At 48.0% G+C, this 26,318-nt stretch overlaps 1 protein-coding gene across 3 annotated transcripts; it reads right to left on the bottom strand.

Annotated features, from left to right (window-relative positions):
• Positions 1-4,021: 4,021 nt before the first annotated feature.
• BMP4 (bone morphogenetic protein 4) lies at positions 4,022-17,931 on the bottom strand. Of its 3 annotated transcripts, none has more exons than XM_082648699.1 (4): positions 17,737-17,931; positions 7,558-7,682; positions 6,117-6,493; positions 4,022-5,137 (listed from the first exon to the last, which is right to left on the bottom strand). In XM_082648699.1, the coding sequence occupies exons 3-4, from the start codon at positions 6,484-6,486 to the stop codon at positions 4,281-4,283; spliced, it is 1,227 nt and encodes a 408-aa protein (XP_082504825.1). In that variant the 5' UTR covers positions 6,487-6,493; positions 7,558-7,682; positions 17,737-17,931; the 3' UTR covers positions 4,022-4,280. The 3 variants fall into 3 exon arrangements, with proteins under 3 accessions (XP_082504825.1, XP_082504827.1, XP_082504826.1); XM_082648701.1 differs by lacking the exon at positions 17,737-17,931 and adding an exon at positions 10,820-10,947 and having other exon boundaries at positions 6,117-6,440; XM_082648700.1 differs by lacking the exon at positions 17,737-17,931 and having other exon boundaries at positions 7,558-7,689.
• Positions 17,932-26,318: the final 8,387 nt, after the last annotated feature.

Genomic DNA, 26,318 nt, shown 5'->3' with positions numbered 1-26,318 from the left:
CAGCATTTATATTCAGGGTTTTTAGAGAATATTTTGAAAAGAAAGAAAAGGCAGAAACAATTGGAACTTGCTTCAGTTAATTCCTTAAGTAAGGTGACTTATGAATGGTAATTTCAAATGACTTCCTCAGTGAGAAAATATTCTAATTCCTTTTTCTAGGATTGACTAAATGTTACACACCTTGAATTTTTTATCCTTCAAAATTTCCTGTGGCTTTTAAAAAATATTAGAGCAATCAAAAATTTTTCCTAAAAACAAGCCACTTTTCTTCATGAGTGACCACTTCAGTTTTGACCCGTTTATTTATTCTGCCACTAAGTGCCGAAAGCATAGGGAAATGGGACCCTTGCAATACCACCCAGGCCCCATTGCTAACCACTCAACCTACTTCCAGTTAAGTTTTCAAAATTGTGCTAGTCTGTCTCAGATGGTTCACCCAAGTAATTCTGCATCATTTCTAATTTGACAGTCCACCAATTATCCTAAATTCCTCTAGGTAATGCTAACAACCTTCTGATTCTCAGGTAATGTAAGGTCACCAGGGTTGTTTTTGCGTTATTCTTTTCATCTTAAAAAGAGAGTGTGTATATGTTATATAATTTGCTCTGAGTTGAAGCAAAAGTGTCATTAAGGACAAACAGTTTGGAGACATGGGCCTGAAGCTTTATTCTCCTAGATTCCCCTTGTAACAGTAACACCATGCTGGGCTCCGGCCTTTGAGTGGCGGGTGACAGTAGCAGCACTGTGACTCCACTGGTCCAGAGGCCCAGAGGAGGTCAGCTGAGGTGATGTCAGGTATTACGGGCTTGGCACCTCATTTCTGAAAGAAATCAGCCAACTCCACTCATGCACCCCCTAGGCCTCCTCTATTCCCCTCCCTCTCCCAACAGTTGGGGCAGGCATGGTGGCAGTTCAGCCGGAGCCCCAGTGGGCTCTGTGTCCTAAGGAGGCTCAGAGGGCAGCTGGTGAGCCCTGTCTGCACGTCCGCCCTCAGCCCTGCTCCCGTCCCGCCCACACCCCGTTCAGTCCCTCCAAGATGCGAGCCCACGGTGAGCTCCCCAATTCCTGCTCTCCACCCCCAAGGAAAACCCCTCAAGATCTCGACCCCTCTTACACGCGTCCACCCAGGTGAGCTTTCTCCCCGGACTCCACAGCCCTGCGCGGCCGCTTGACTCTGTTTCACAGGAACCGTGCGGACCTGCCTTAGGACACGCGTGCGATACTCGGATCCGGCTTCCCCTGAGCACCGGGTCCCCCTGCGATCTGGCGGGGGAGCCCTCGGTGCAGCTCCGCGCAGCCTCCAGGTGAGCATTCTGGTCCCCGACAGGGAGGACGCCCCCTGGCGCCCCCGCGGCAGCTGGGCCGAGAGCTCCGGGAGCAGGCGGGGGCGGAGCCTGTCCGCGAACCTTGACGTCCGGCCAAGGCCGGGTGATCGTCGGGGGCTGCCAGCTCCGCTGCTGCCCTGAGCCCTCTCAGTGTGGCGCTGCCCGGCGGCAAGGGGGTGGTGGAATGAAGCACGGTCAAGACAGAAAACAAAGTCAGCAGGTCACCTGGCAGGTTCAGAGTGAATTATGCAACGAAAGTCGGGGAATGTGTGATGCGTTCCGGGGCCACAGACCGCCCCCCCGCCCCGTAGCTTTTTTTTCTTAAGCTCCTAGGAAGCCGGTTCCAGTTTAAGGGTTGGGCAGGGATTGACTGAGCAGCTCCTCTGATGTGGTTACGACTCTGTTGAATTCCTCAAGAGTGATTCTCCCTCCCCATCTTTCTTTAAGTAATGGGAACATTACTCTGGGCAAAAAAAAAAAAAAAAAAACCACACTGGGATGGGGGCAGACTTGATCCAAAAGCAACGACAAGAATCACCCTACAACTTGCATAAGGTACTCAGTCGAGCATTAGTCCAAAATCTAAAATACTGAAACCTAAATTAGATCATCACATACATTCAATTCCTTATCTTCCCGAACCTCAGGACTGTGCCTTCAAACAGAATTCAAAGAGTTAAATCTGGCCATAGCTCGTTGTTTTTCATGCTAACATTTGTGGCATTAGGACTATTTTGTTAACTAGGTATATGCAATTCACAGAATTTCACGGTAAATTCCCCAGACCAAATATTTGCCTGAACAAATAAACAACATTATCCATTCCTGAAAATAAGCCAGTGGTGGGGGGGGAGGTTCGGGGGAGGGTGGTTGCTAGAAAGTGACCTGAGCCAGGCAGCCACTGGGCTCAGGATTTGCCCTCGGATGATTTGTCCAAGTGCTAGAGATCTGCGGGTTCCTCTTCAATGACACGGACATTTCAGAAAGTTGCTGGAAATCGGGCAAAACAAAACGAGGCTGCCTGAGGGGAACCCTTAATGGGCTTCCCCTAAATGATTTATTCGACCTCCTTACCATTAATCAAAGGGGCAACGACCTGGGGGGCTAGGGGAGGGGGGAAGTAACCCTCTTTGCAGGGAGTTTTGGAGGAACTGTGGAGCCTTGCTGCCTTTGCCTGGGGCTCTGATCTCCTCTCTCCACCTGTGCTCTCCAGGGAGCTGGGGCTTTGGCAACTGCTCCACTTCTATTTTTATTGGTTTCCACTAAGCTGCTCCTTTCAGAGGATTGTAGGACTTCAGCAATTAAAAACAAAAATGAGTCCTGCTTCACCCACCCCACCCCCAAGAGCACATGGAAGAGTGTGTGTACATGAATGCGGGGGCACACTCAGCACAATGGCCACCACCACTGCCACTCACCCCTACCTCCTCGTGAAAAGAATGCACTTCTAACAGCTCATCCCACAGACCACACGAAGACACTGCTTTTGCCCCAAACCCAGCCAAGCCCATGCAGAAGAAAAGCACACACAAGAAATGAGCCCACGCAAGCTAAACTTCAAGGTGTCATTTACTTGCTGGTGGCAAAAAAAAGCAAAGGTCTCTCCTCTGGTCCTCTGAGCCCCTATATCCGTGTCCTTCCAGAAACCCATTTCTCTGCCTCACTGGCAGCCCTGAACTGAGGGAGACTGCTCAAGCACATTAGCATTTTCTATTTTGTTTGGTCAAAAACTGAGCTTTGTCCTTGGAGAAACCCTGGCTCAGAACATCACATCCACCAGGTGTATCACTTTCTGCTCAGCTCCAGGGAAGGGGGGAGGAATGGCACAGAGATGCAAGGAGAGTTGGCATTTGACTCGAGAGACTCTATACAGTGGGATGCTTTCACAGTGCCCACTTGGAAATTCTGACCCTTCAGTATCTGACCTCATTCCCACCCCCCAACCCAGCTCAATCTCTTGGAATTTTGAATTCAATGAAAGCCTTCACCTGGGGAATAGGAGACAAGGTGGGAAAAGTCCAGAAACACTGGAGAATTTCTACCATGTGGTATATCAAAATAGTGGTCACCAAACTTTTTGAAAGTAAGGCAGATTATTTATTTTATTGGATAAAACCCACTTCTCAAAAAAAAAAAAACCTCAAAAAACTCCTGCTTAAAACACACATACACACGTTAATATGTGAGTGTGCAAATTAGTTTTGGTTTGAAAATACAACATTGGTGCCTGTAATAACCGGAGATGCCCTGGGTATCATAAAAGCAGAGGTGGGAAGCATTTCCCTAGAGTTGAGACTCTTACCCATCACACTTTGCTGGGACACACCTCTAACAGGTGAGCGAAAACAGAGGATGTACAAAGAGCCCCAAACTGAGTCTTTAATCTGGCCTACTCCTTTCATCCCACTGTTTCTCCAAGGCATGTGTCATCCAGATGGGAGAGGATGCCGCGTCCTTGTCCTTGTTAACATTAAATAGAAATGGAAAACAATTCATCCTGGCAATTACCATCCTCCACCATCAGTTTACTTCCTGTCTTTCCAACTTAACCACCTCCAGTTACCACACTCTGACTTCCACAGTGCCCCCAGCCCCACCTTAACAGAAAAAAATCTCATCCAAAAGAGATGGGGCGAAGGGAGAGAAAGGATTTAAGAGAAAAAGAACATGGTTTACCTTTAAAATAATGACTCATTTTATTTTTTCTTTTAATACGTAGTTATAAATATATTTTGTCAAAATATATGATCAATATGGTCAAAACATTTGCACATAAAGTCATAAATAAGGTCAAGGTGAATGTTTAGATTTTTTTTTTCCTTTCTTTTTTTTTTTTTTTAAGATAAAAGTCCAGCTATAAGGAAGCAGTCTGTGTAGTGTGTGGGTGAGTAGTGGATGGAACGTGTGTGTGTGTGTGTGTGTGTGTGTATGTGTGTCCCCAAGGAAGGCCTGATCTCAGCGGCACCCACAGCCCTCTACTACCATCTCCTGATAATTTTTCAGTACCACCTTGTCATACTCATCCAAGTACAGCATGGAGATGGCGCTCAGTTCGGTGGGAACACAACAGGCTTTGGGGATACTGGAATTGACAGAGTTGACCAGGGTCTGCACAATGGCATGGTTGGTTGAGTTGAGGTGGTCGGCCAGTGGAAAGGGGCAGTCTCCATGGCAGTAGAAGGCCTGGTAGCCTGGTGGGGCCACAATCCAGTCATTCCAGCCCACATCGCTGAAGTCCACATAGAGCGAGTGGCGCCGGCAGTTCTTATTCTTCTTCCGGGCCCTCTGTGGGTGATGCTTGGGGCTACGCTTGGCCCTCCGGCGTCGGGTCAAGGCATGTCCCCGGCCATCATGGCCAAAGGTGACCAGCAGAGGCCGGAGCTGGGCCCAATCCCCACTCCCTTGAGGTAACGATCGGCTAATCCTGACATGCTGGCCCTGGCGGGTCCGTGTCTGATGGAGGTGGGTCACCTCAATGGCCAGCCCATAATTGGGCTGCTTCTCCCGGGTCCAGCGAAGGACTGCAGGGCTCACATCAAAAGTTTCCCACCGTGTCACATTGTGGTGGACCAGTCTCGTGTCCAGTAGTCGTGTGATGAGGTGCCCGGGCACCACTTCTGCCGGGGGCTTCATAACCTCATAAATGTTTATACGATGAAAGCCCTGCTCCCAGTCAGGGCCCTGGTCCACCTGCTCCCGGAAGAGTCGAAGCTCTGCGGACGAGATCACCTCGTTCTCTGGGATGCTGCTGAGGTTAAAGAGGAAACGAAAAGCAGAGTTTTCGCTGGTCCCTGGGATGTTCTCCAGATGTTCTAGGCACAGTCAGGGAGGAAAAGAAAAAGGGGAGAAAAAAAAAAAAGCACATGAGCTATTTCAGAGGCTGAAAAATCAAGAAATAGCTAAGAGTCGGGTGATGAGTGATGAACTCTGCTTATATAGTGGAAGCCTATTTGGGGGAAACAAGCATACCGTTTAATCTGAAGGAGCAGATAAATGGCGCAGCTAGCAAACCAGCGAAGCCTAGCTAGCATTCAGCAAGCACCAAAGACAGAATCTCCCAATCTCCTTTATACGTCTAATAATTTCCATGTGTTAACTCCTTACTCCACCACCATCAGACTTCCCTTTTAAAGCCCTCTTGGCTTTGTGTACACAGTTTGCTTTACAAGTGGTTGTAAAGAAAAAGAGGGGCCAACAGAGCAGAGGCAGGAGGGAACATGCACACAACCACCTTCTGCCTCTTCCACTTTCGAGTATGTTACCAAACATTTCCCCAGCGATCTTGGAAGCACAGAGCATGCCTTGTTGATCATGTTACAGAGAGGAAAATAAATTCCAACACAGTAATGATGCTGGTGGATTAATAACTCAGATTTACTTTGGAAAAGAAACATCCGCTAGGAAACATTCAGATCGGATTACAAGGCCCCTATTGAATAAACCTGACAAACACACAGCTGTAATATTAAATTCAGTAGGTGCTTTGAAAAACAGAAAAAAAAAAAAGTCAGAAACCCTGGCATAAAAGGCTTTGATATAGCAAAAACACACGGCCGGGGCTAGCCCACGTCTGAGTGGTGTCATTCCCCTTCTCCCCAACCCCTCCCTTCTGTCTCCAAAAAATAAATTCAGCCACAACTCTGAAAACTCCAGAAAGCAAGCAGCTCTGTCCCCCAGCCTCCTGGATCTGGGGCTCTGAGGTAACCGGAACCCCTCTCTCCTGGAGCTTCCACTGTCCCACCAGGCAGCCCTACCGGCCCTCCCCAGCCCAGACTCGGGGCAGGGACTGACCTTCGTGGTGGAAGCTCCTCACGGTGTTGGCGCGACTGGCGGGGCGCTCGGGATACTCCAGACCGATGCTGTGGATCTGCTCCCCCTCCTCCTCCCCAGACTGAAGCCGGTAAAGATCCCGCATGTAATCCGGGACGACCGTGCTCTTGCTAGGCTGCGGGCGGCGGCGCAGCCCGAACATCTGCAGAAGTGTGGCCTCGAAGTCCCGAAGGAGCTCATGACTCTGCCCTGAGCGGCGTCCTCCCGCGTGGCCCTGAATCTCGGCGACTTTTTTCTTCCCCGTCTCAGGTATCAAACTAGCATGGCTCGCGCCTCCTAGCAGGACTTGGCATAATAAAACGACCATCAGCATTCGGTTACCAGGAATCATGGTGTCTCTGGGGAGGGGGAGGAGGTGGAAGGTTAAAGAATAAATAAACACCGATAACTAGAGAGAAATAGAGATGTCTCTGCATACGCACATAGGGCTAGAGCTAGAGGGTCAAGATGTAAAACAGGTCAGAAAGATCAAGTTTGTGTCTTCGCCCTCACACACACCCCTCACCACCAGCTGCAGCCATGCACGGCCTGAAAGTAGGAATTGCCCTGTAATTACTTGGTCTAACTTGTTTACAGTCAAATAACCCCAAATCAGATAGCCTCCATCCTGTTAATCTTTTTTTGTCCCAACTGCTATCTGAACCATGATCTCAGCTTGGCTTCTTCAAGGATAAACAGTTAACATTGAGAAGGTAAAGAAGGGTGGGGGAGGGAGAATTAAAATGCCATCGCTCTCCTCTCCACTTCAGACCTTCAGCCTCTCTCCCCCTCTCCCTCCACCCCCCTTCTTCCTCCGCCCTCCGAGCCAGAGCCCGACTTCCACCACTTCCAGCTGGTTCGGAGCAGGAGGGAGGGAAAGCAGAGAAGCAGGAGCAGGGTGAAGACACGGGGGAGGCAGGGTCTGGGGGCGGACCGAATGGCTGGAGGGTTTATTTTACTGTGGCTGATGAGTTTGAAATGCCCAGCAAGAAGCATCTGATCGCGCCCTCTCGCTCACTCCCGGGGAAGGGTGTGTGGGAGGGGATGAGTCCGAGAGCGACCTCTGTGAGTTTTGACAAGCAGCTAGGAACTCGCCACAGGGGCACTGGGTGCTCTCCAGTTATGTGGGGAGGGGGGCCCTTAGCCCCCCCCCCCCCAGGCTGAGGACCTTCCATCTGTTTAGCCCCCTCTCGCTTCCCTTTCTTGCAACGCACGGATCAGAGAGAGCGAGTGGGAGCAAGGAGCACTTTAAATAGAACCGGTGGGCTCGGAGCGCAGTGGCTGCCCGGCCTAGAAGAAAGCGACAGCGCTGCCAGAAAGCAGAGTGTGGAAGGAAGGTCCGACGGGAGGGACACAAGGCGAGCACGGGTGGGGAGGGCAGAGTGAATTCCCGGGAGGAGGGAAGGAAGAGGTGTCTACTCACTGACAGAAAACAAGGCATATAATAACAGTCCATGATTCTTGACAGCCAATCTTGAACAAACTTGCTGGAAATGCTCAGAGGAGCTGCGGCAGTGCGTTGCTCTGGATGGCACTACGGAATGGCTCCTAAAATGAATATTTGAATATAATGAGACTCTGGCGCAGACAGACTCTGTTTTTCTTCCAGCCCCTAGGCGTCACGTGAACGCAGAGGCCCCGCCCCACGCACGGAGGAGCCCGCCCTCCCCGAGGCGGGCTGTGAAAGGGCCCGCGCGCCCGCCCCCGTCTCCCCACCCCCCAATCCCCGCCCGCCCGCGGCCCCGCCCCCTCCTGGAGAGGCCAGCCTCCGCGCCAGCAGCCCCAAACCTCAAGCGGTCCGGGAGGAGCTCCGGGTGGCGTTCTGCGGAGCCCTCGGCCGGTCCCCGGGTGCACCGCGCGGAGGACGTGGTCCTCGCCTCTACCTGTAGCCTTCGGTGCGTCGGGCTGGGCCCTCGCGCCAGCGGCCTGAAGCCGAGGATCTGGGGGGCACCGTAAGGGCTGCGCCTTTCAGCCCGAACCCAGCTCAAGTGGGGCCGGGATTGGGGGCAGCGGAGTCTCAGCCGCTGAAAGCCACCACCGAGAGTCATTTAAAAAGGAAAGTGCTGAGGGACACACAGACACACGCGCCGCGCGCACCCCACTTCCTCCCCAGGGTCTCCGAGAGGCCAAATATTGCTCCCAGTGACAGCTAGTCACCCCCTGGCGAACGCTTGCGAATGTTCAGAAGAAGTGGGCAGCCACTTTAGCTCCCAGCCAAAAGCGGCGGACCCTGTCACGCGGGGCCGGGGCGGGAGACGTTTAGGCGGTAATCGGTGTGGGAAAGTGGTGAGGGAGCCGCCGCTAGGCTCTTTCCTCCGGTTCCTTTACGGAGAGAAACTCCGCACCTCGGCGATCCCTGCCAAGCAAAGCAAATCTCCGAAGAAAGTGGTCGGTGGGCCATTAAAGGCAGAGGGGCGGACGCCGAAGCGCACAGCTCAGGGCAGACGCGAAAAGAAGCGTCTCCGCAGAAAGGGCGCATCGCATTTTTCAGGTCTCAATGTAGCGGAGGTTTTACAACTCCCGACCCGGCGCAGAAAGGAAATCCCACCGCATTCCCAGGAGTCGAGAAAACCGTGAACAGCTTTCGGCCTGCGCTCGACCTCTGCGTCTGCGTCTCTCTCTTTCTCTCTCTTCCCAGCTTGTCTTTTTTAAACTACTACTCCTCCCCCGCCACTTCCTCCCCCACCCCCTTCCTCCTTTGCACCAGCTGCACAGTCGCAGCAAATATTTCTTCAAGAATTTTACCAGCCCACAGCTCAAGGAATTACTGAGATGTCCTAACCGAAGATGCTGCACGCGTGGGTCGCTCAGCACGGGGGCCTTTTCAAAAACCTGACCCACGCAACTCTGAGTCAGCCTGGCCTGCCCCGGGGTCCCGAGTCCCACGACTCCCGCTGCAAAGCGCACGGCACCCGGCCGCCCTTTCCTGAGGCTGTTCCCAGTTCCTGCCTTGGGTCGCTTCAGAGCTCGAGGGCTCAGGCTGCCGACCTCACTCTCCCCCACAAACTTGGCTTTCTTCTTGGGGGCACTCTCGGGAAGGCTTGGAGGAAGAGTTGTAAAGGACTCCTCTTTTAAAGCGCTTAACCCTCCCTCCGGCCGCGGCTGCCCGGCGCCGCCCGACAGCGCGCTAGCCGGGGTGTGGAGGCCGCGGGCGCCCCTGCGCGACGGTCCACGCCCGGCGAGAGCCGCGCCGCTTTTTGAGCGGCTTTAGGTTTTCCCGCTCCCGCGCCACCGCTGGGGCTGACTGCGAAAGGGTTGGGAAGAGCAAAGAGTTTTATTGAGACGCCCAGAACCTTCAAGATGCCCCGTGGGAGGAGCTCCAGAAGTGGGAAAAGCACACGGAGAAGGGTCGGTCCCCGCGGGCGAAGGAACAGCGGAAGGCGCGGGCGCCCGCAGTCCGCCGACAATCCTCTGGCCCTAGGAATCTCCCAGGGTGCGGCGGGAGCGCGCGCTGCGCTAAAACCCAGAGGCCGGGGGAAGAGCGGGTTGTGTTTCAACTTCGGATTCATAAGGATTCATCTCTAATCACATTTTTCTCCCCCAGTTTTCTTAATTAAAAAGATAAAAGCCGAAAAGCACTTTCGTCTCCAGAACTCTTTCTTGAGGGGCGGGGATGCAACTCGTCCTTTACTTCCTTGCCCGAGTTTTCGCCCAACGCCAAAGTTTCTTCAGAGGTGGCCTCAGTTTACCAAGTCAATGTCCGGGGGTTTTAACGTCTCACAAAGCCTTCAGCCCACAAAACGCGATCCTCACAAACCGCTATCCTCACAAACTATTCACCAAATGGTGCCCGGGAAGCCTCTAAGGTCGCGGGCGCAGCTCCCGCGGGGAGGGAGGGGTCCACAGGGACCCGCGAATCCCGGGACAGTTTCCCGTCGGCTCTGAGCCGGGAGGGCCAGTAAGAGCCACGCGTCCGCCGTGCATCTCGCCAGCAACTCTCCAAAGGACACGACACCGCAGGAACCTGCGTTTCCGGGGCGGCTAGCATCCCGGCCGTCGTCCCTACAGACCCTACACCGTGAAATGATAGAGGAGCAGCTCCTTGGATGCTGCAAGTCCACGAGAATAGCTCGTGCGGGAGGCGCGTTGGGCAGCAGCGGTTCGCCAGCTTTCAGGGGCATTCGCCGGCTGGGGGCCGGGTCGGGTGACACTCCCCTAGACGCAGCCCTCCCGCGGCGCGCACGCTCCAGAAGCAGGAGAACCGCGCTCACCACCGCGGAACTAGCCCTGGTTAGGTGTTCTCTCTCCACCTCGACGCCCCTCAGTTCCCTCACTTTCTCCGGACCTCAGAGCCACCTCTCCCCTTTCTCTCCTGGCCCTTCCCGCCGGGAAGTCGCAAATGCTAGTCCACGAGCGACGTGTTCGGCTCAAGACCCCACGGTCTTTCCCAACGACCTCCAACTAAAGGATTCTCGTCTCCGCTCTTCTCCTGCCCCGAACCTACCAAACGTGGAAATCGCCTGGGGCCAACGGACGGAGAAAGTGGTCCGGGTAGAGGCAGTGGCATATATGGAAGTGACTTTCAGCGCAAGCATCCCTACCTCTAGCACCACCACCGGCGTGGGGGGGGGGGGAAGGGAGCACCTTTTGCCTCGACACAGCCAGAGCCCCCTACTTCTCCCCCCAAGGATGCACCTCAGCCCTTCCCCCCCCCCCCCCGCCCCTCGCCAGGTAGCCTTGCTCACCATAGATCCCTGCAGTAGCAGGCTCGCAAGCAGCAGCTCCTGGGGACCTCTGAACAGCTGCAGTGAACCTGGGCGAGGGCTGAGGACTGGGACGCAGCAGGCTCGAGACGGCGTGGACGGGAATCCCATCAGGGAGAGAGGCGAGATACTCAGTCCTGATCTGCAGCGGCGTCGCAGGCTCCTGTCCCTCGGCTCTGATGCCAAACTCACCTAGTTTCCGGGCCGAGCTGCGCTCCCCTTTCCTCCCTCCCTCCCTCCTCCTCTGCCCTCCCGCATCTTCTTCCTCCTCTTTCCCTCTCTCTCTCTCTTTCTTTCTTTCCTTCCTCCTCCTCTTCCCCAGCAGCCCCTCCCTTCTTCCCTCCTCCCTCGCTCGCCTCCCTTTCTGGGATGGGAGCCCCGCCCACATCCTCCCATCCCGCCGCCGGGCCTCGCCTCGCCGGCCCTGGTCCCGGAAACCCGGGCAGCGCCCGAGTCAGCAGCTGCTGCCCAGGCTGGGACGCCGCTGCCTCCAGCTCCGGGAAGCGTTCGGGGCTCACCTGGTGACCACGTGCAGAGGTACTAGAATGCATGCATCGACTAGTCCCAGTACCTTCCAAAAATACCCAGGGTAGTCTGGGCTTCTCTGAGTTTAGAGTAGCTACTGCCCAAACCGATGATTAAAACACTGAGTAATCACCATTCACCCGAGTAATTAGAGATAATGAAACACCTCAAAAATCAGGTTATGGAGAAGGGAGCTGTTGGATGGGTTTAAAGGGAGGCCTTCCATAAACTGTTAAAGGATTTCCAAACGTTGAGAAACAGGCTGTGCTCAGAGCTGTGTGCTTAAAAGAGGTACCAGGTACCTCTTTGGCTATTGAGAGATGACTTTCCTTCCAAAGCATTTTTTAAAATGCTTCTTGTGGAAAGCCTTGGTGACCCTCAGAAAGTCAGCCCTAATAAACAGTCTACTTCCCCCTGCCCCTCCAGACCTCACCCTTTTGAGGACAGAGGAGGCTTGGAGACAGGCTGGGGCAACGTTTTTATAATTGGAAAAGTCTGTTTGTAACTCATAACTTCCAAGAACCAACAAGGCAGTTATTTTTGTTATTGTTGTTGTTGATTTTTGATGTTGTTGATTTGTGGTGCACCTAGGAATCCTTAACATCAGCAAACTGACATTCTAAGAAGGTAACAACCACAGAAGCAACAACCTTTTTGGCCACAAGGACACAAGACAATATACCCTTTGGTCTGTTTTTAAAGGAAGAAAGAAGATGAGGAGTTGGGCCTTTCCTACAAGAAAGTGCTAGTAATCGTATTAGCAGGGAGGGGGAATGTGTGGCTTTATAAACCTTCCCAAACAGACGGAGCAACGAGGAAGATATCAGCATCATCTCTCTGTTTTACAAACACCGAAGGGGAAGGACAGCCACGTTAAACGGACTTGCCCAGAGCCCTGAAGTAAGTCACAGCCTCTGCTCTCGAGTCCTGAGCTACTTCAGCTGCAGGGCAGGGCTGAGGGTCACTGCCCTGAGCTCCAGGTAGCTGGGGGAATACCAAAGGATGGAGCATTTTCTGTGCTGGATTTCTTTCCCTGGGATAGATATTACACTTCACTGTCTCAAGCAGGGCATTTAAGTCTTTACTTAAAAAGGTACTGGTCCAAGGTAGCTCTTCTGTAAAAACTACCTTCACACACCTCCAATATTTATAAAACAGGAATTACTTCCTGTGTGGAACACAGGTTACGAAGGGTGGGAAGTGCTTGAGATCAGAGAAACAACTGTGAGAGCAGAGCCAAGGTCTCCTGCCATCTTTTCCAAGTTAGGCCTGTGAAGTCTTTTAGCCTAATAATACATCAAACAAGGGAGACAAGCTGAATGGCTTTGGGCAAGTCCTTTAATTCTCTAGGGTCTCAGTTTTCTCATCTGCATAATGAAAGAATTAGGCCAGATAATTTCCATGACCCTTTTCAATTTGAAAATGATTTAAATGTTTAATTGAAAGTTTATTATATTAAACATCAACCTTCTTTCATTTAAATCACTTCTGAGCCCACCTCCTCTAAGAACCTCTGATTAAGCAGGACAGGGCAGTACCACCACCCTGAAAGGATGACTGACAATATACCTCCAGCTTCCAACATAATCAAAATTACATTAACTATTAATAATAACACAAAATTAAAACTCCATTCAATCATTACCTAATGTCCATCCTAGGGCCCTAAGCAGTGTGCTCCTTCTGTAAGGAATAAGGACAGATTAAATGTTTACCAAGCCCCCTAAATCAATCACTACCGTTTTAATCATTAACAAAATGTGTTCCTTAATATTTAAACTCGAAAGCAACAGTGATATGCTGTGCTTAAAAGCAGGGCTTTATTTCATTTTGTAGCACCAGATAATAGGTTTTTTTTCTTTTTTAAAACCCAAATGTTTTTGGATGATAGCTATTATCTCATTTTGCTGAAGCCCAGATACTAAAGTGGCCATTGGGCCACCCATGTGTCTATGAAACGCATAGTCTAGGAGTTTCTAATTAAGCCACCTGACATACCTGGTTGAGACCCTGATATGAATCTTTAGATGTGTGTTGAGAGAACTCAGCTTCAGCTCTCCTGGGACAGCTTTATTTCTAGCCCACATTTTAGATGGGTGCAAACCATCATTATCAAATCCCTTTACTCCTCTTTTTGTTTTTTGTTTGTTTGTTTGTTTTCGTTGTTGTTGTTTTCCTTTCTCTCATGCCAAAGAACAAATCACTTGTTGGTTAAAGAGCTAAATCGATCCCAGCCTAGAGATGAGAGGTGGTGAGAGCAATCAATCCAGTCTTTTCACCATCTCAAGTTTACTTAGGAATCTTGATGTTTTTGTAGAACGTAATATGGATGGATCAAATGAAACTGTACCCTTAAAACATATAGATTAGGAGGAGAAATCCATCATCATTCAAGGGCAACTACGGCTGCTCTGCTGCTACTGCTGCATAAAGGGCGTTCATTTGTTGGGCATTCCCTGGAGAGCATCAGGAAAGAGTAGGTGGACAGTGAGCCCTTAGAACAGCCTTTCTCAGTGTATGTTCTGGGGACCAAAAGCTTCAGAACAAGCCTGCAGGTGCTGATAAGAATGCAGACTACCTGGCCTGGCTGCCTGAGATCCGGATCCAGAAATCTACGTATGTCACAAGGTTCCCTGATGATTCTGAGTACACTAAAGTTTGAGAACTACTGTTTTAAAAGTCATTTCCCTTATATTTTCAATGCTGATACCACTGAAAGGCTGACACCTAGACATTATTAAACAGGCAAGGAATATGCTTGGCTTGTGCTCTATAAACTGTTAAATGCGGTAATTATAGCATTACTACCTCCAAACACACCTGATAGGTTTTTGCAAGTGAAAAGATTTTTAATCCTATAGGTGTAGTAGTCCTTGCTTCAGGTCCTTGATTAAAAACCACATCAGGTCTTCAAACCTTCTTTGCCGATTGTCTGTTGAAGCTATGGAGGGGTACTTGGAAGAAATTCCCAGCATCATTGCTGACTTTTGAGAAGCAGTAAGACAGATAAATTGGAATTGGAATTATAAGGGATCTCTGAAGGCATTTGCTTTTCTCTTATTAATATTTACCATTTATCTCATATTTGCTGTCTAGCCCTCATGACAGCCCTCATAAAATTTCAGCTTTACAGATGAGAATCTGAAATTTAGAGAGATTGTGTAAGTTGCTCAAGGTCACGGAGCCAGTAGGTGGTGGCCCCAAAATTCAGACCAGCTCAGTTTGTCTTCAGCTCCACATGCTGAGAGCTGGGCCTGCAGAGGGCTGGAAACCCATGGCCATAGTTTCTGACTAAACACGGCTTGCCCTGGAGGCTTTCCCAAGGCCAAGACACCAGCTGCAGCTCCATCCTTCTGTTACAGAGAATTTCAGGGTATCTTCCTGGTCCTTGGAAGACAGAACAAAATCAAGACCCATTAGCTTATCTCCTCCTGCTCTTATTACATAGCCCACCTTAGGGCAAGACTTATGTGACCTTCCCTGGGAAAAGGCTGTGATCTTGAGTAAGAGGCTGCTTCCCTCTGCTGGGTCTGTTTCCTCATTGTAAAATATGAGAATGGACCAGATTCCTCATAGGTCTTTCTCAGGCCCCAAGATCAAGAAACGATATACTGTCTATTCGTTAAAATCGTGGTCAAGTGGCTTAACCTCCAGAGTCTTGGTTTCCTCATTTACGATCTGAGAATAACAATTTCTAGTTCATAATGTTCTTATAAGCATTAAATGAGTTAATGTAATAAAATGGCAGGTACATAAGTGCTCAATAAATATTAGCTGTTATTATTGTGCAGAGGTGGTATTGAGTTTTATTTACAGTTAGTGATAAACTTTTTAAAGGAAAGGGCTATATCTCACATTGATTTTGTAACCATTGGTCCTGCACATATCTCAGGCATTGACTGAATAAAGGCTGTTTACGTGAATCTGCATTCATTGAGTTAACATTCATTATGATCTATCGGTACAGATCTGACCCAGGAACACATCTCTGCGAAGATAACTAATACCTGTCAAAGTAGACATTCATAACCACTGGGCGCAAGGAAATAATAGACTAGATGACAGAGCCAAAGCATTTTCCATCTCTGGTTTTGCTGGTCCCTAACACCTCTCACTTTTAACAATTTTTCTCTGTACCTCTTGCTAAAATGTAAACCCGTTTCCTTTTCTCTGCTCTGCAGAAGAAAGATAAACCTGATTGCAAAGTTTTCCTTCTCCAAACATTTGAGACTGTTGTCAACCCTTGATATACCTCACTCAAAGATAAATAATATTGCCTTCTAATATTTTCTCATGAATAAAACAAAATGTACTACTACTTCAGTTCCTTATGCCTTACATTGTTCTCTTGCTACTTGCTGGGATATATATTTTTTTAATCCTTCAAAACAGACCAAAAATGGACAGAGAACTCTAACGAAGACTCCAGAGAGAACAGATGAAAAGACTGCTTTTATGTCTTAACACGTTTAACATGTGGATGGCAGACAGGGCATGGATATTGAAATTCCTCCCTTTGCAAAGAAGGGTTATGACAAAGAGGATGGGATTGGTACACAATGGAGGATATTTGGCTTCTCCCTGTTTTAGGCTTCCTTTGCTAAAAAATGGTCCGCTGCACTCACCTGATTCTATGGCACGGATGCTGTTTGGAAACAAATTACTATGGAAGGTAGCAAGAAGGTTACAACCTTGGAATGTCTTCATTCTCAGCGCGCACATCCTTCTCTTTCTCTCGCTGTTGTGCATGAACAGTGTGACTTGGATAAAATGCAGTGTCACTGTGGGGTGAGTTTTGGAGGCAGTAGCAGAGTCCTATTTGGACATCAGGCTGTACCAAATGAGTTGTTCCCCAACCAGATGTCACCTGGGCGATACCATCTAACCGGCTCCCCTCACTTCATGCTAACAGCTTTCTATCTAGTCTTTTGCAAGGAAAGGTTTGTCCAAAGAGGTATGTGATCCAAGAAATTGTTATCATATAAATAAAACTTGGATGTTTTTACAAATAGCTTAAATATATCAAGGTCCTTGGGGGGGGTCCTCTTCAAGAATAAAAGTATATTATTTGGAATCCCCTCAGGGATTACACATAGATGTAACAAACACTTTAAAATGCTTGTCGACGTTCACTTTGTGAAAACTCATCAGGTTGTATACATGAGATTTGTGCAGTTTTCTATTCGTGTTGTATTTCAATAAGAGTTTACGAAAAATATTCTTTGGAAATGACTTTTTTACAGTTGTTTTCTTTGACTACCATTTGAAGCCTACCAGCAAGAGACAATGTTTCTAGGCACCTCAGATAACCAAGGGGTTGCACAGGGCAAAGCTAGAAGCACGATCTGTAGTCCCAGTGGCCACAGCAGTGATGAAACCCACCTATGGCTTCAGGGAATCCAGTCTGGGGCCTCCCAGAGAAAAGCAGCGGCACCAACCAAGACCTGGTCTCTGGGGACCAGTGCAACCCAAGGTAGAGGGCAAGGTGCTGCTGCCCTGACATTTTTCTCAAGCGGAGGAGGGCAGGAACAACTGGGCCAGAAGAGAAGCTCCTGGAGGCATCTGCACCTTGTACAGCTCTTCCCCTCCTTGGCTGACAGGCTCGGACTGGGCATTGCAAAGCATCAGTCTCGGGGGTGGGGATGGGGATGGGGGAGACAGGGACCCCAGATGCTTATTTCATAGGATAAAAGTGCCCTAAGTCCAAAGGAGAGGTAACATCTTCAGAGAAAGAAATAGGGTCCGCCCCCAGCTTCTGGGAGCCCCCGGCTTGGGGGATCGGGCTGGGGACGGGAAAGTAATAGAGAAAATGGGGCTCCGAAGGAGCGCCTCTCTTGACCCCTCGCCAAAGCCGAGTCCCAGCTCAGACACAGAGATACTTCTGAAGTGCCTGTGAGCGGGGTTGGGCCCTTTTCGGGCCCTTGCGTCCCCAGGGCCGGGCTCAGAGATGACACAAACTCAAATTCAAGGAGTCAGAGAAATCGGAGAAGGCTGTTGAGAGGGTGAACTGCGGGAAGGGACCGAGCCGCCTGTGCGGAGCAACGGGGAGCCCGGCTCTCACCTCCTGCTGCCGGAGCATGGGGTGCGGACGACGGCAGTGCCGAGTCAGCCCCGGCGCCTCTCCGCTCCTCTCCGGCCGGCTGCGGGCACCTAGCTCCGGCTCCTCTTACCTCGCACAGTCACAGCAGGCGCCGGCGTGGGCCGCCACCCTGAGGACCTCGACGCGCGTCCCAGGCTCGGGAGGTTGCGGGGTGCGCCGGCAGGGACGCCCCAGCAGGCGTCCTGGGGTGTCGGCCCAGCGAGGGTGGAGGCCACCCAGCTCCCCGCACCGCCCGGCCCGCGTTATTTTTAGCTCGGCGGCTACACCTTCCTACCTGCAAGAGCTCGCCCCGCTCTCAGACTCGTTTTGCAGGATTTGTGCCCCAGGTGGCTAATCTGACCCACACTTGAATAAACAGCGAAAGCGCGGGCCACGGGGTGAGCCGCCCGCAAGGAACCTCCATCCAGCGCGCGAGAGGCTCCCGAGACGACGTCGACGTCCCGAGACGTCGTCCCCCTTGTCTTGGAGAGTCTGGGCCATTCCTGCAGAAGGAGAGAGGGAGGAAAGAAGGGAAGGGGGGAAGGAGGAGGGAAGGGAAGGAGGAAGGTAGGTAGGAAGGTAGGTCCTAAGCGCGGTTCCTGAGACAATTTTGCTCCTTCTGCCTGCAGTTCCCCGTGCGCCGGCCCCGCCCTTAGATTTGTTGGGGCACAGGGTACCTGAGTCCGGATTATACTCGCAAAAAATTAAATCTGGATAGTAAATGTTAAGCTAGCCGCCCTCTCCACTACCGGTTCCATCCTATAACAGGTTGTTCAAGCAGCAGAGTCTGGGTTTTCCCATCAGGTAAGGAAAAGAGTTTGTTTCCCCAGGTGCCTGGGCTCAAGGGATCTGCTGTTTCTACTTGCCAAGCCCAGCAGCGGTACCTGCAAATTTATGCAACACTGGGGAGGTGAGGTTTATAAGGTTAGGAAGAGGAGAAGCAAGGACCTGGCATGGAGAAGGCCAGCAGCAGGTGTGAGGTTGCCGGAAGGGGCTTCAGATCATCTTTGGTGGAGCAGTGGGTCATTGCCAAACAACCTAGGGGGCCCCAGCCTTCCCTGAAGGAGTTAAAAATGAAACATAGCAAGGTAACTCTGTTATCCAGTACAAAGGGATGGCAAGCTGGCTTTTGAAGTCTTTGCCTCATAAGTCCGATTTTCATTCTGAATCTTTTTGTTCCTCCTTTGCACATTAGGGTGTCAGTACAAGTAATGGGTAAGTATGTCTTCAGTTTGCACCAAAATGTTTGTTCCACTCCTGACTAGTTCTTTAGCTAGAACCTGAAGAGTTTGGGTAGTCTGCTTTTATTTCCCCAGCTTTAGATAGAATCCAGGTGAAAAAAAAAAAGGAGGGGGGATAGAAACTGGAGGACTGAAAAACTAAGGGTCTTAAGGGGAATATAAAAGCGAGTGCTGGCTTTCTTTGTTGTATTTAAATTAAATGCTAATCTCTGTAGAGATTCTTAAACCGGCTATGTGGCCTCATTAAGGATCTCTAGATGGATTTTAGAGGATCTGTGAAAACCACAAAATTGATGCATACAATTTTGGGGGTAAGTGTAAAAGTGCGTGTAAGGGAGGATAACTTTATCCAATTTTCAAAGGGATTTGGGACCCAGGAAAGGTTAAAAACCCTCTAGACTATGGTGCCTGCAGTAAATCTTTCTTCTTGGGATAATGTCTCCAAGTTGCACACACACAAACCTTGACTCAGTGGTACATAGCTTTCACACCCAAGAGCAAAATGTTCTTAACTCTAACTTAGCAGAAATGTCTCTCCATTTAGAGCCAACACACACAGAGGAAAGGAGCCTGGCAGGAGAGCAGAAGTGCGACCCGGAACCCAGGTCCCTGCTCTGCCCCATGTTAGCTGGAGCCCACCTACCCACCTAAGACTCCCAAGATTCTTAATGTGTAGATCAAATCTGGAGTGTATGTGAAACTATTTTAATGCCTATGTGAAAACGTATGGCTAGTGGCATTTATGAAAATAAAAGCTGCCATTCCCGCATGCTAGTTATAATTAGATGAACAATTATGTAAATATTTGCATATTCTCTTCAACCATATACTTATAAGGAAAATCAACCTACTTTGGATTCTTGACCATCGTCAGGGACGTTCAAGTTTCATTATCTCATTTAATCCTTGAAACAATTTATGGTTTATACACTATAGTTATTCCCTTCCTATTCCCCCCACCCCCGCTTTTTTTTTTTTTTTTTTAACATTTGAAGAGAGGCATAGAGAGGCTAAGTAAACTGTTGAAGACTGCCCAGCTAACAAACACCAGATTTTAACTCCAGATGAGGTTCCTGCTTTAGAGAGGGGGTATTGGAAAAAGAGCAAAATCTGTTCAGATTTAGGTACATGTAATTCCTATGGTACTTGTGCATTCTGTGCAAAAGTGTAAGAGTTTGAAATAGAGCAGCCACGCTTGGGATGTTCAGTCCTTGCATATACTCTTTGCTGGAAAACTGTCTTTAACCCATTCACTTCCTTTTCATTTCCTCCACAGTTCAGGTTCACTAGCATCTCAAAAGAAATTGATACACAGAGTTCCTTAGTGGCATCTATGCTTCAACTAATTAAGCAGCCTTAGAAGGGAAAGGACACCTCTGCCCTCCACTCCTGCATCCCTTCCAGTAACCCTTTGCAGTACGAACTATCATTTTTGTCAGCTAACATTTGCCAAAAAGGCAACCCCTCAAATGGTTAAATATCTCACTCAAGGTGAATCAGCAAGAACACAGCTTTTTTTTTTTTTTTTTTTTTTTTTTTTGGTGTATACCATCAAGTCACCGAGCTGATGTGAACAAATAGATTCATTTTGCCGTCTCTGAGTTAATGGTACATTAAAAGAACCACCATGAGCTTTGGTCCACTTTCTTTTAAATACTTTCTTATGTCTTTAGCATTGGTATGTGGGTTTGTTCAACAGTTAATTCTTCTATTTTGTTTCTCTTTAGCATAAAATCCATAATGCCAAACTCTACACTACATAGTTTGTGGAAGCTCCAGAGAGCAGGCAGACATCTGTTCTTGATCTTTATGTTTTAATTACGGCTTGAGAACCAGTATCACAGAAAATGAGTTGCTGGAGGGCAAGGCCCAAAAGCAAAAATGAAAAAATATGGATCATAGTAGGTTCTTTGCTCAAAAAAATTATGAATTATGGTAAGTTTCTGTTTTACAGAACTTTTACAGGACTCAGGTTGCTGGGCTGGAATAATAGATGAAAACATGGTCTTAGTAACATTTTGGTGCTTAAACAAGGGGGAACTGATGAAATGATTTTTAAAAGTTCAGTAGCAATTGTAGTCTGATTTTTTAAAAAACAGACTTAAAATCAGACAAACTGGTTTTAGGTATAGATAAAATGAGCCCATACTACATGTATGAACTTGGATACATGATTTGATTTTTAGAGGCCACCATTTCTTCATGATTATATGGGCTATATGATCTCTAAACTTTAGGTGTCAACAAGATTTTTGTGCAAAGGACCAGACCCAGCAAATACTTTAGGCTTTGTGGGCCACATACTGCCTCTGTCATTATTCTTCCTCTCCTTCCCCCTCCCCCCTCCTCCTGGACCACTACCCCCGCTTCTCCTCCCTTTCTTCTCTTCCTCCTCCTTCTACAATTGTCTACAGATGTACAAACCATTTGTATTAGTTTGTTAGGGTTGCTGTAACAAAGTATCACAAACTCTGTGGCTTAAACAACAGAGATTTATTCTCTCACAGTTCTGGAGGCAAGAAGTCAAGAGCTGAAGGTGTCAACAGGGTCGGTTCCTCCTGAGGGCTACGAGGGAATAACTATTCTATGCCTCTCTCCTAGCTGCTGGTGGTTCGCTGGCAATATTTGGCATTCCTTGGCTTACCGAGGCTTCACCCTGATCTCTGCCTTTATGTTCACATGGCTTTCTTCTGGTGTCTCTGTGTCCCAATTTCTCCTTTCTGTTGGGACACCAGCCATATTGGGTTAGGGGCCCACCCTACTCTAGTATGATCTTAACTAATTATATCTGCAATGACCCTATTTCCAAATAAGGTAACATTCTGACACTGAGGGTTAGGACCTCAACATATGAATGGGGAGGGGTGGCACACAATTCAGTTCCTAAGACCATTCTTAGCTCATAGGCCATATAAAAATACACCATAGTTTGTTGATCCCTTTAGTCAGGCCCCTGTGTGTTCTAAAATCCTATAATTCTCTGTTCTCCATGACTTTATGTAACAAACCGTCTCATGATATTCTTTCATTTAGCAAATTTTTATCGAGCATCTATGTGTGCGAGGCCCTGTTCTTTTTTTTTTTTTTTTTTGCTGCGTGGCTTGCAGGATCTCAGTTCCCCAGCCAGGGATTGAACCCGGGCCACAGCAGTGAAAGCCCAGAATCCTAACCATTAGGCCACCAGGGAACTCCCTAGGCCCTGTTCTAGATTCTGGCACATAGCATTGAAAAACTAATAAGAATCCTTGTTTTCCTGGGTCTGATTGTCAAGTAGGAAATGCAGACCACTGACAAAATAAACACAAGCTATAGCATGTTAGATGGCAACAGGTACTAAGAATAACAACAATGTGGGACTAGAGGGATGGGATAGGGAGAGTGGGAGGGAGACACAAGAGGGAGGAGATATGGGGACGTATGTATATGTATAACTGATTCACTTTGTTATAAAGCAGAAACTAACACACCATTGTAAAGCAATTATACTCCAATAAAGATGTTAAAAAAGTAAATAAATAATGTGGGAAAGAGAGATGGTGACAAGGTTGAACTTTAATCGGGTAATCATGGAACGGTTGATAGAAAAGGTAACATTTGAGCAGAGACCTGAAGGAGATGAGGGAGGCAGCAGATGGATATCTGGGGATACCACGTTTTGTCAAAAGGAAGAGCAGCGTAAACTCCAAGGTAGAAGTGGGTCTGGTTTGTGCCGGGAAATACCAAGGAGGCAAGTGTGCTCGAGTGTAGTGAGCTAGCCGGGGAAGATGTGGTTAGAGAAGTGAAGGGCTGAGAGCTTAGATGGTGATGGTCTTGCACCCAAAGTCAGAGCCAGTGTCTAGAGGGAGAGGAGGGAGGGTCTAGGCTGCACAAATTAAGGAGGTGCTCACTCTCAAGGTCCTGGAAGGGCAGGTAGGACCCCGAGAGTGAGTGCCTCCTTAAACTGTGTGCCCTCGGTGCCTCCCTCACCTAACCCTAGTTCCGGCCCTGGAAAGGGCTTTGCCTTCAATTACAAGTGAGTCAGGAGGCTCTGGAGGGTTTTCAGCAGAGAAGCAGCATGGTCCACCTTACAGTTTATCAGGATCACTCTGGCTGCTGTGTTTAGCGCAAGGATGACATAAAGCAGAGCAATTGTCAGACTACTGAACTATCGATAATTTCCCGAGTAGAATGGTGAAAGGGTTCTTACCTGTTAACCTGCCGAAAGTTCTGCCACCCCAAACAGCTATCAGGCAAAGCCAGTGGACCTTGGGTCCTTTTCTTTTGGTTCTCACTTAACATTTTTTGGAGGTCACCTACATGCTAGACTAGATGTATGCGAAGTACTGGGAGTCCTATGATGAACAAGAAATGGTCACTGCCTCAATCAATTGTTTTTTTCATTCTTTTCTTCATTCCCTCTTTCCTTAAAACATTTTGAAATTTAAAACAAAAACAAAAACCTTGCCTCAAAGCTTATCTTCTAGGGAATTCACACATACTTTATTGAGGTTTTCTGGTCCAGGCTCTCCATTTCCATTCCATTCAGAGTGGTATATGAATGGTCATGAGCATCAAGGAAGGACTTAGGAAATCAGCCACGATTTATTATGACTTCTCATGGGAATACTACATCTCCCTTTCAATCATAGGACCAGGAACTTCTAGGTCCAGAAGCTTTGAGGTCCTCACACTCAACTCTCTTCTTTTACAGAGGAGGAGACTGAGGCCCAGTGAGATCAACGTGCAGTTACACACCTACTTAGTGGTAGAGTGGGGCAGGTCATATTTTTCAAAGTTGGCTGAAACAGCGTCCTCCATCCCACACGCTCTTGAATGTGACTTTGACACTCTTCCCACTGAGAGGTGGGGGTCTGTATTCCCTCCCTCGAATCTGGGCATATTAGTTTTCTACTGTTGTTGTAACAAAGTACCACAAACACCTTAATGGCTTAAAACAATACAAATCTATTATCTTACAGTTCTGGAGATCAGAATTCCAAAATGGGTCTTACTAGGCTAAAATCAAGGTGTTGGTGAGGCTGCATTCCTTCTGAAGGCTCCAGGGGGAATTTGTTTCCTTGCCTTTTCCAGCTTCTAGAGGCTGCTGGCATTCCTTGGCTCCTGGCCAGCATCACTCTGTCCTCTGCTTCTGCATCACATTTCCTTCTCTGATTCTGACCCTTCTGCCTCCTTGTTTATAAGGACACTTGTGATTACACTGGGCTCACCCAGATAATCCAGGATAATCTCCCCATCTCAAGGTCCTTAATTTAATCACATCTGCAAAATCCCTTCTGCCAGGTAAGGTAACATAGTCACAGGTTCGGGGATGAGGACACGGACATCTTTAGGGGGTTATTATTCTGCCTGTCACACTGTGTAAGCTCATGACTGCGGCAGAATTGAGCTACCTGCCTTCCAAGACTAGGCCATGAAAGTAACATTGCTTCCAACTGATTGCATTGGATCACTTGCTTTTAGAACCCAGTTGCCACTGTTATGCTGTAAGGTGGCCCAAACAAACCCAAGCAGAGAGGCTACATAGAAAGGCCATGTTGTATAGATGTTCTGGCTGGTAGCCAGCTGTGGCCTCAGCTGACCACTACCCATGTGAATGAAGAGACCTCCAGATGATTCCAGTCCCCAGCTGTTGCATTACCCCCAACTTTCAAGTCCTCCCAACTGAGGCCCCAGACATCACAGAGGAAAGATAAGTACCCACACTATGCCCTGTTCAAATTCCTGATCCACAGAAAATGTGAGAAATTATAAATGATTGTTGTTATCTTAAGTCATTAGGATGTGTTACGCAGCCATAGGTAACTCATACAAAGGCAGGTCTTCAGTTTCTCAGTCCCAGCACTTTTTCCATGCCAAGTATTACCTCTCAGTCAAGCAAGCAAACAAGTCAGCAAGAATCGTTTATTGAGCACCTATTAGGAGCAATGCTCTTTGGGAAATTTAAAGGCCTATAGAATTTGCTCTTCATCTTTAGAGAACACTCCCTAATCTGGTAGGAAAGATGTACAGAAAGTATCTGTCAGGAATGGGATTAGGAAGCTGGTGCATTAGTCATGGTAAGAGATGGTGAGATCCTGAACCCTGGGCTGAACACTGAAACAGGCGAGAAACTAGAGACAGGACTTTTCTGAGGGTTAGCTGACAAGAATTTCCAGGTGAGGGATATGCAGAAAGAAGAGGTAAGGAGGATTCTATTGCTTCTAGCCATCAATGCAGATAGAAAATCTAGAGGGCAAGTCAGGTTTGAGGAGACTTTTTGGTACATAAATTCAGTATCTGGTCATCAGTGAGGCTATTCCATGTTCTTGAAAGCATTTTCACCATTAAATAATGCTGCCTTCGCAAAGATGGAGCATTTAGAGAACCAACAGGAGTCACCTTAAGAGGTACTACCATCTGTGCAAGGAGCTGGAATTCCTACCATTCATTACCATGAGCATATCTGGTCTTTAGTACCATTTGTCATGCAGGAAAATGCAGTTTTGCATAAACTTAGTGTATTTGTTCATCACAGTAAATTATAGAAGGGTAGGTGCAACAGGTGGTGGTGTCACCATTTTGCTACTAAGAAACATTCAGAATGGGGACGTGGCAGAGCCATTCTCCTTCGCCATGCGTGCTACCTCTGCAACGGAGTTCCTCTGTCTGTCTTGGAAAGAGGCAAGCATTTTCCCTTTCATTCTCTAATGAGTTTCAAAGCATTTTCATGTGGTTCTCAGAGACAAAGCAAACAAGAATTTGCTACCATTTGCTACTTTCACAATGGGCTAGAAAGTTTGCATCTACATAATTATAAATGTAGTATTTGCTGCTCTATTTGGGAAACTCAGATTATGGCCAAGGAATGCTGTATTTTACCAGTGTCCATGACTACGCAAGCAATCCCTCAGTGATCTGACCAGCAGAAACTCTTCTAGGAATTCACTTCAGCCATAAACAGATGATTTCTACTTTTATTTTGTTCTTTGTGTGGGCAGAAGTGCTGTGCTATATGACTCTACTGGAGGTTGGAACAACTACACATGAAATATATTCAATTGGTTGAGAAGGAATTGAAAAACTTCAACTTTGTGGTCTCGGGTGGGAAATACAGAAAAAGTAGGTATAACAATGCTCCAATTTAGTTGTACTAAATAACATTTTTCCTGATTATGAAACTAATGCAATTTCATTTTAAACATTTTAGGAAGCGTGTGAAAGGCGCTAAGAAAAAACAAAATTCCCTTCTGAACTTTTTACCCACAGATAACTACTGTCATTAGTTTGCCAAAAATGCTTTTGGACCCTTTTTCTGCAAATATCCACTTAAAAACTTTTTTAAAAATGGAATTATGCTTGCTCTTACTGATTTGCAAACTGATTTTAAAAACCTAGTCTGTTTACTTAATATATCATGATATCTTCATATGTCAGATTTTATTCTTGCAGCCAATGTGAGATGTTTTCTGTAGGGTGAATATATTTATTACAGGAACATTTTATAACATATTAACTTCATCTGTGATACATTCATCTTCTCCTTGTGTTTATTAATTCAACAAATATTTATTGCAGACCTACTATAATATAAATAAAATACTGTCACCAGCACTGAGGATACAAAGGAAAATAAAACAGATGAAATCATTGCCACCTT

Source organism: Grampus griseus (assembly GCF_964374135.1).
Source record: "Grampus griseus genome assembly, chromosome: 2".
NCBI lineage: Eukaryota > Metazoa > Chordata > Mammalia > Artiodactyla > Delphinidae > Grampus > Grampus griseus.
The sequence above is the reverse complement of the archived record's forward strand: the minus strand, read 5'-3'. Positions and strand labels throughout refer to the sequence as shown.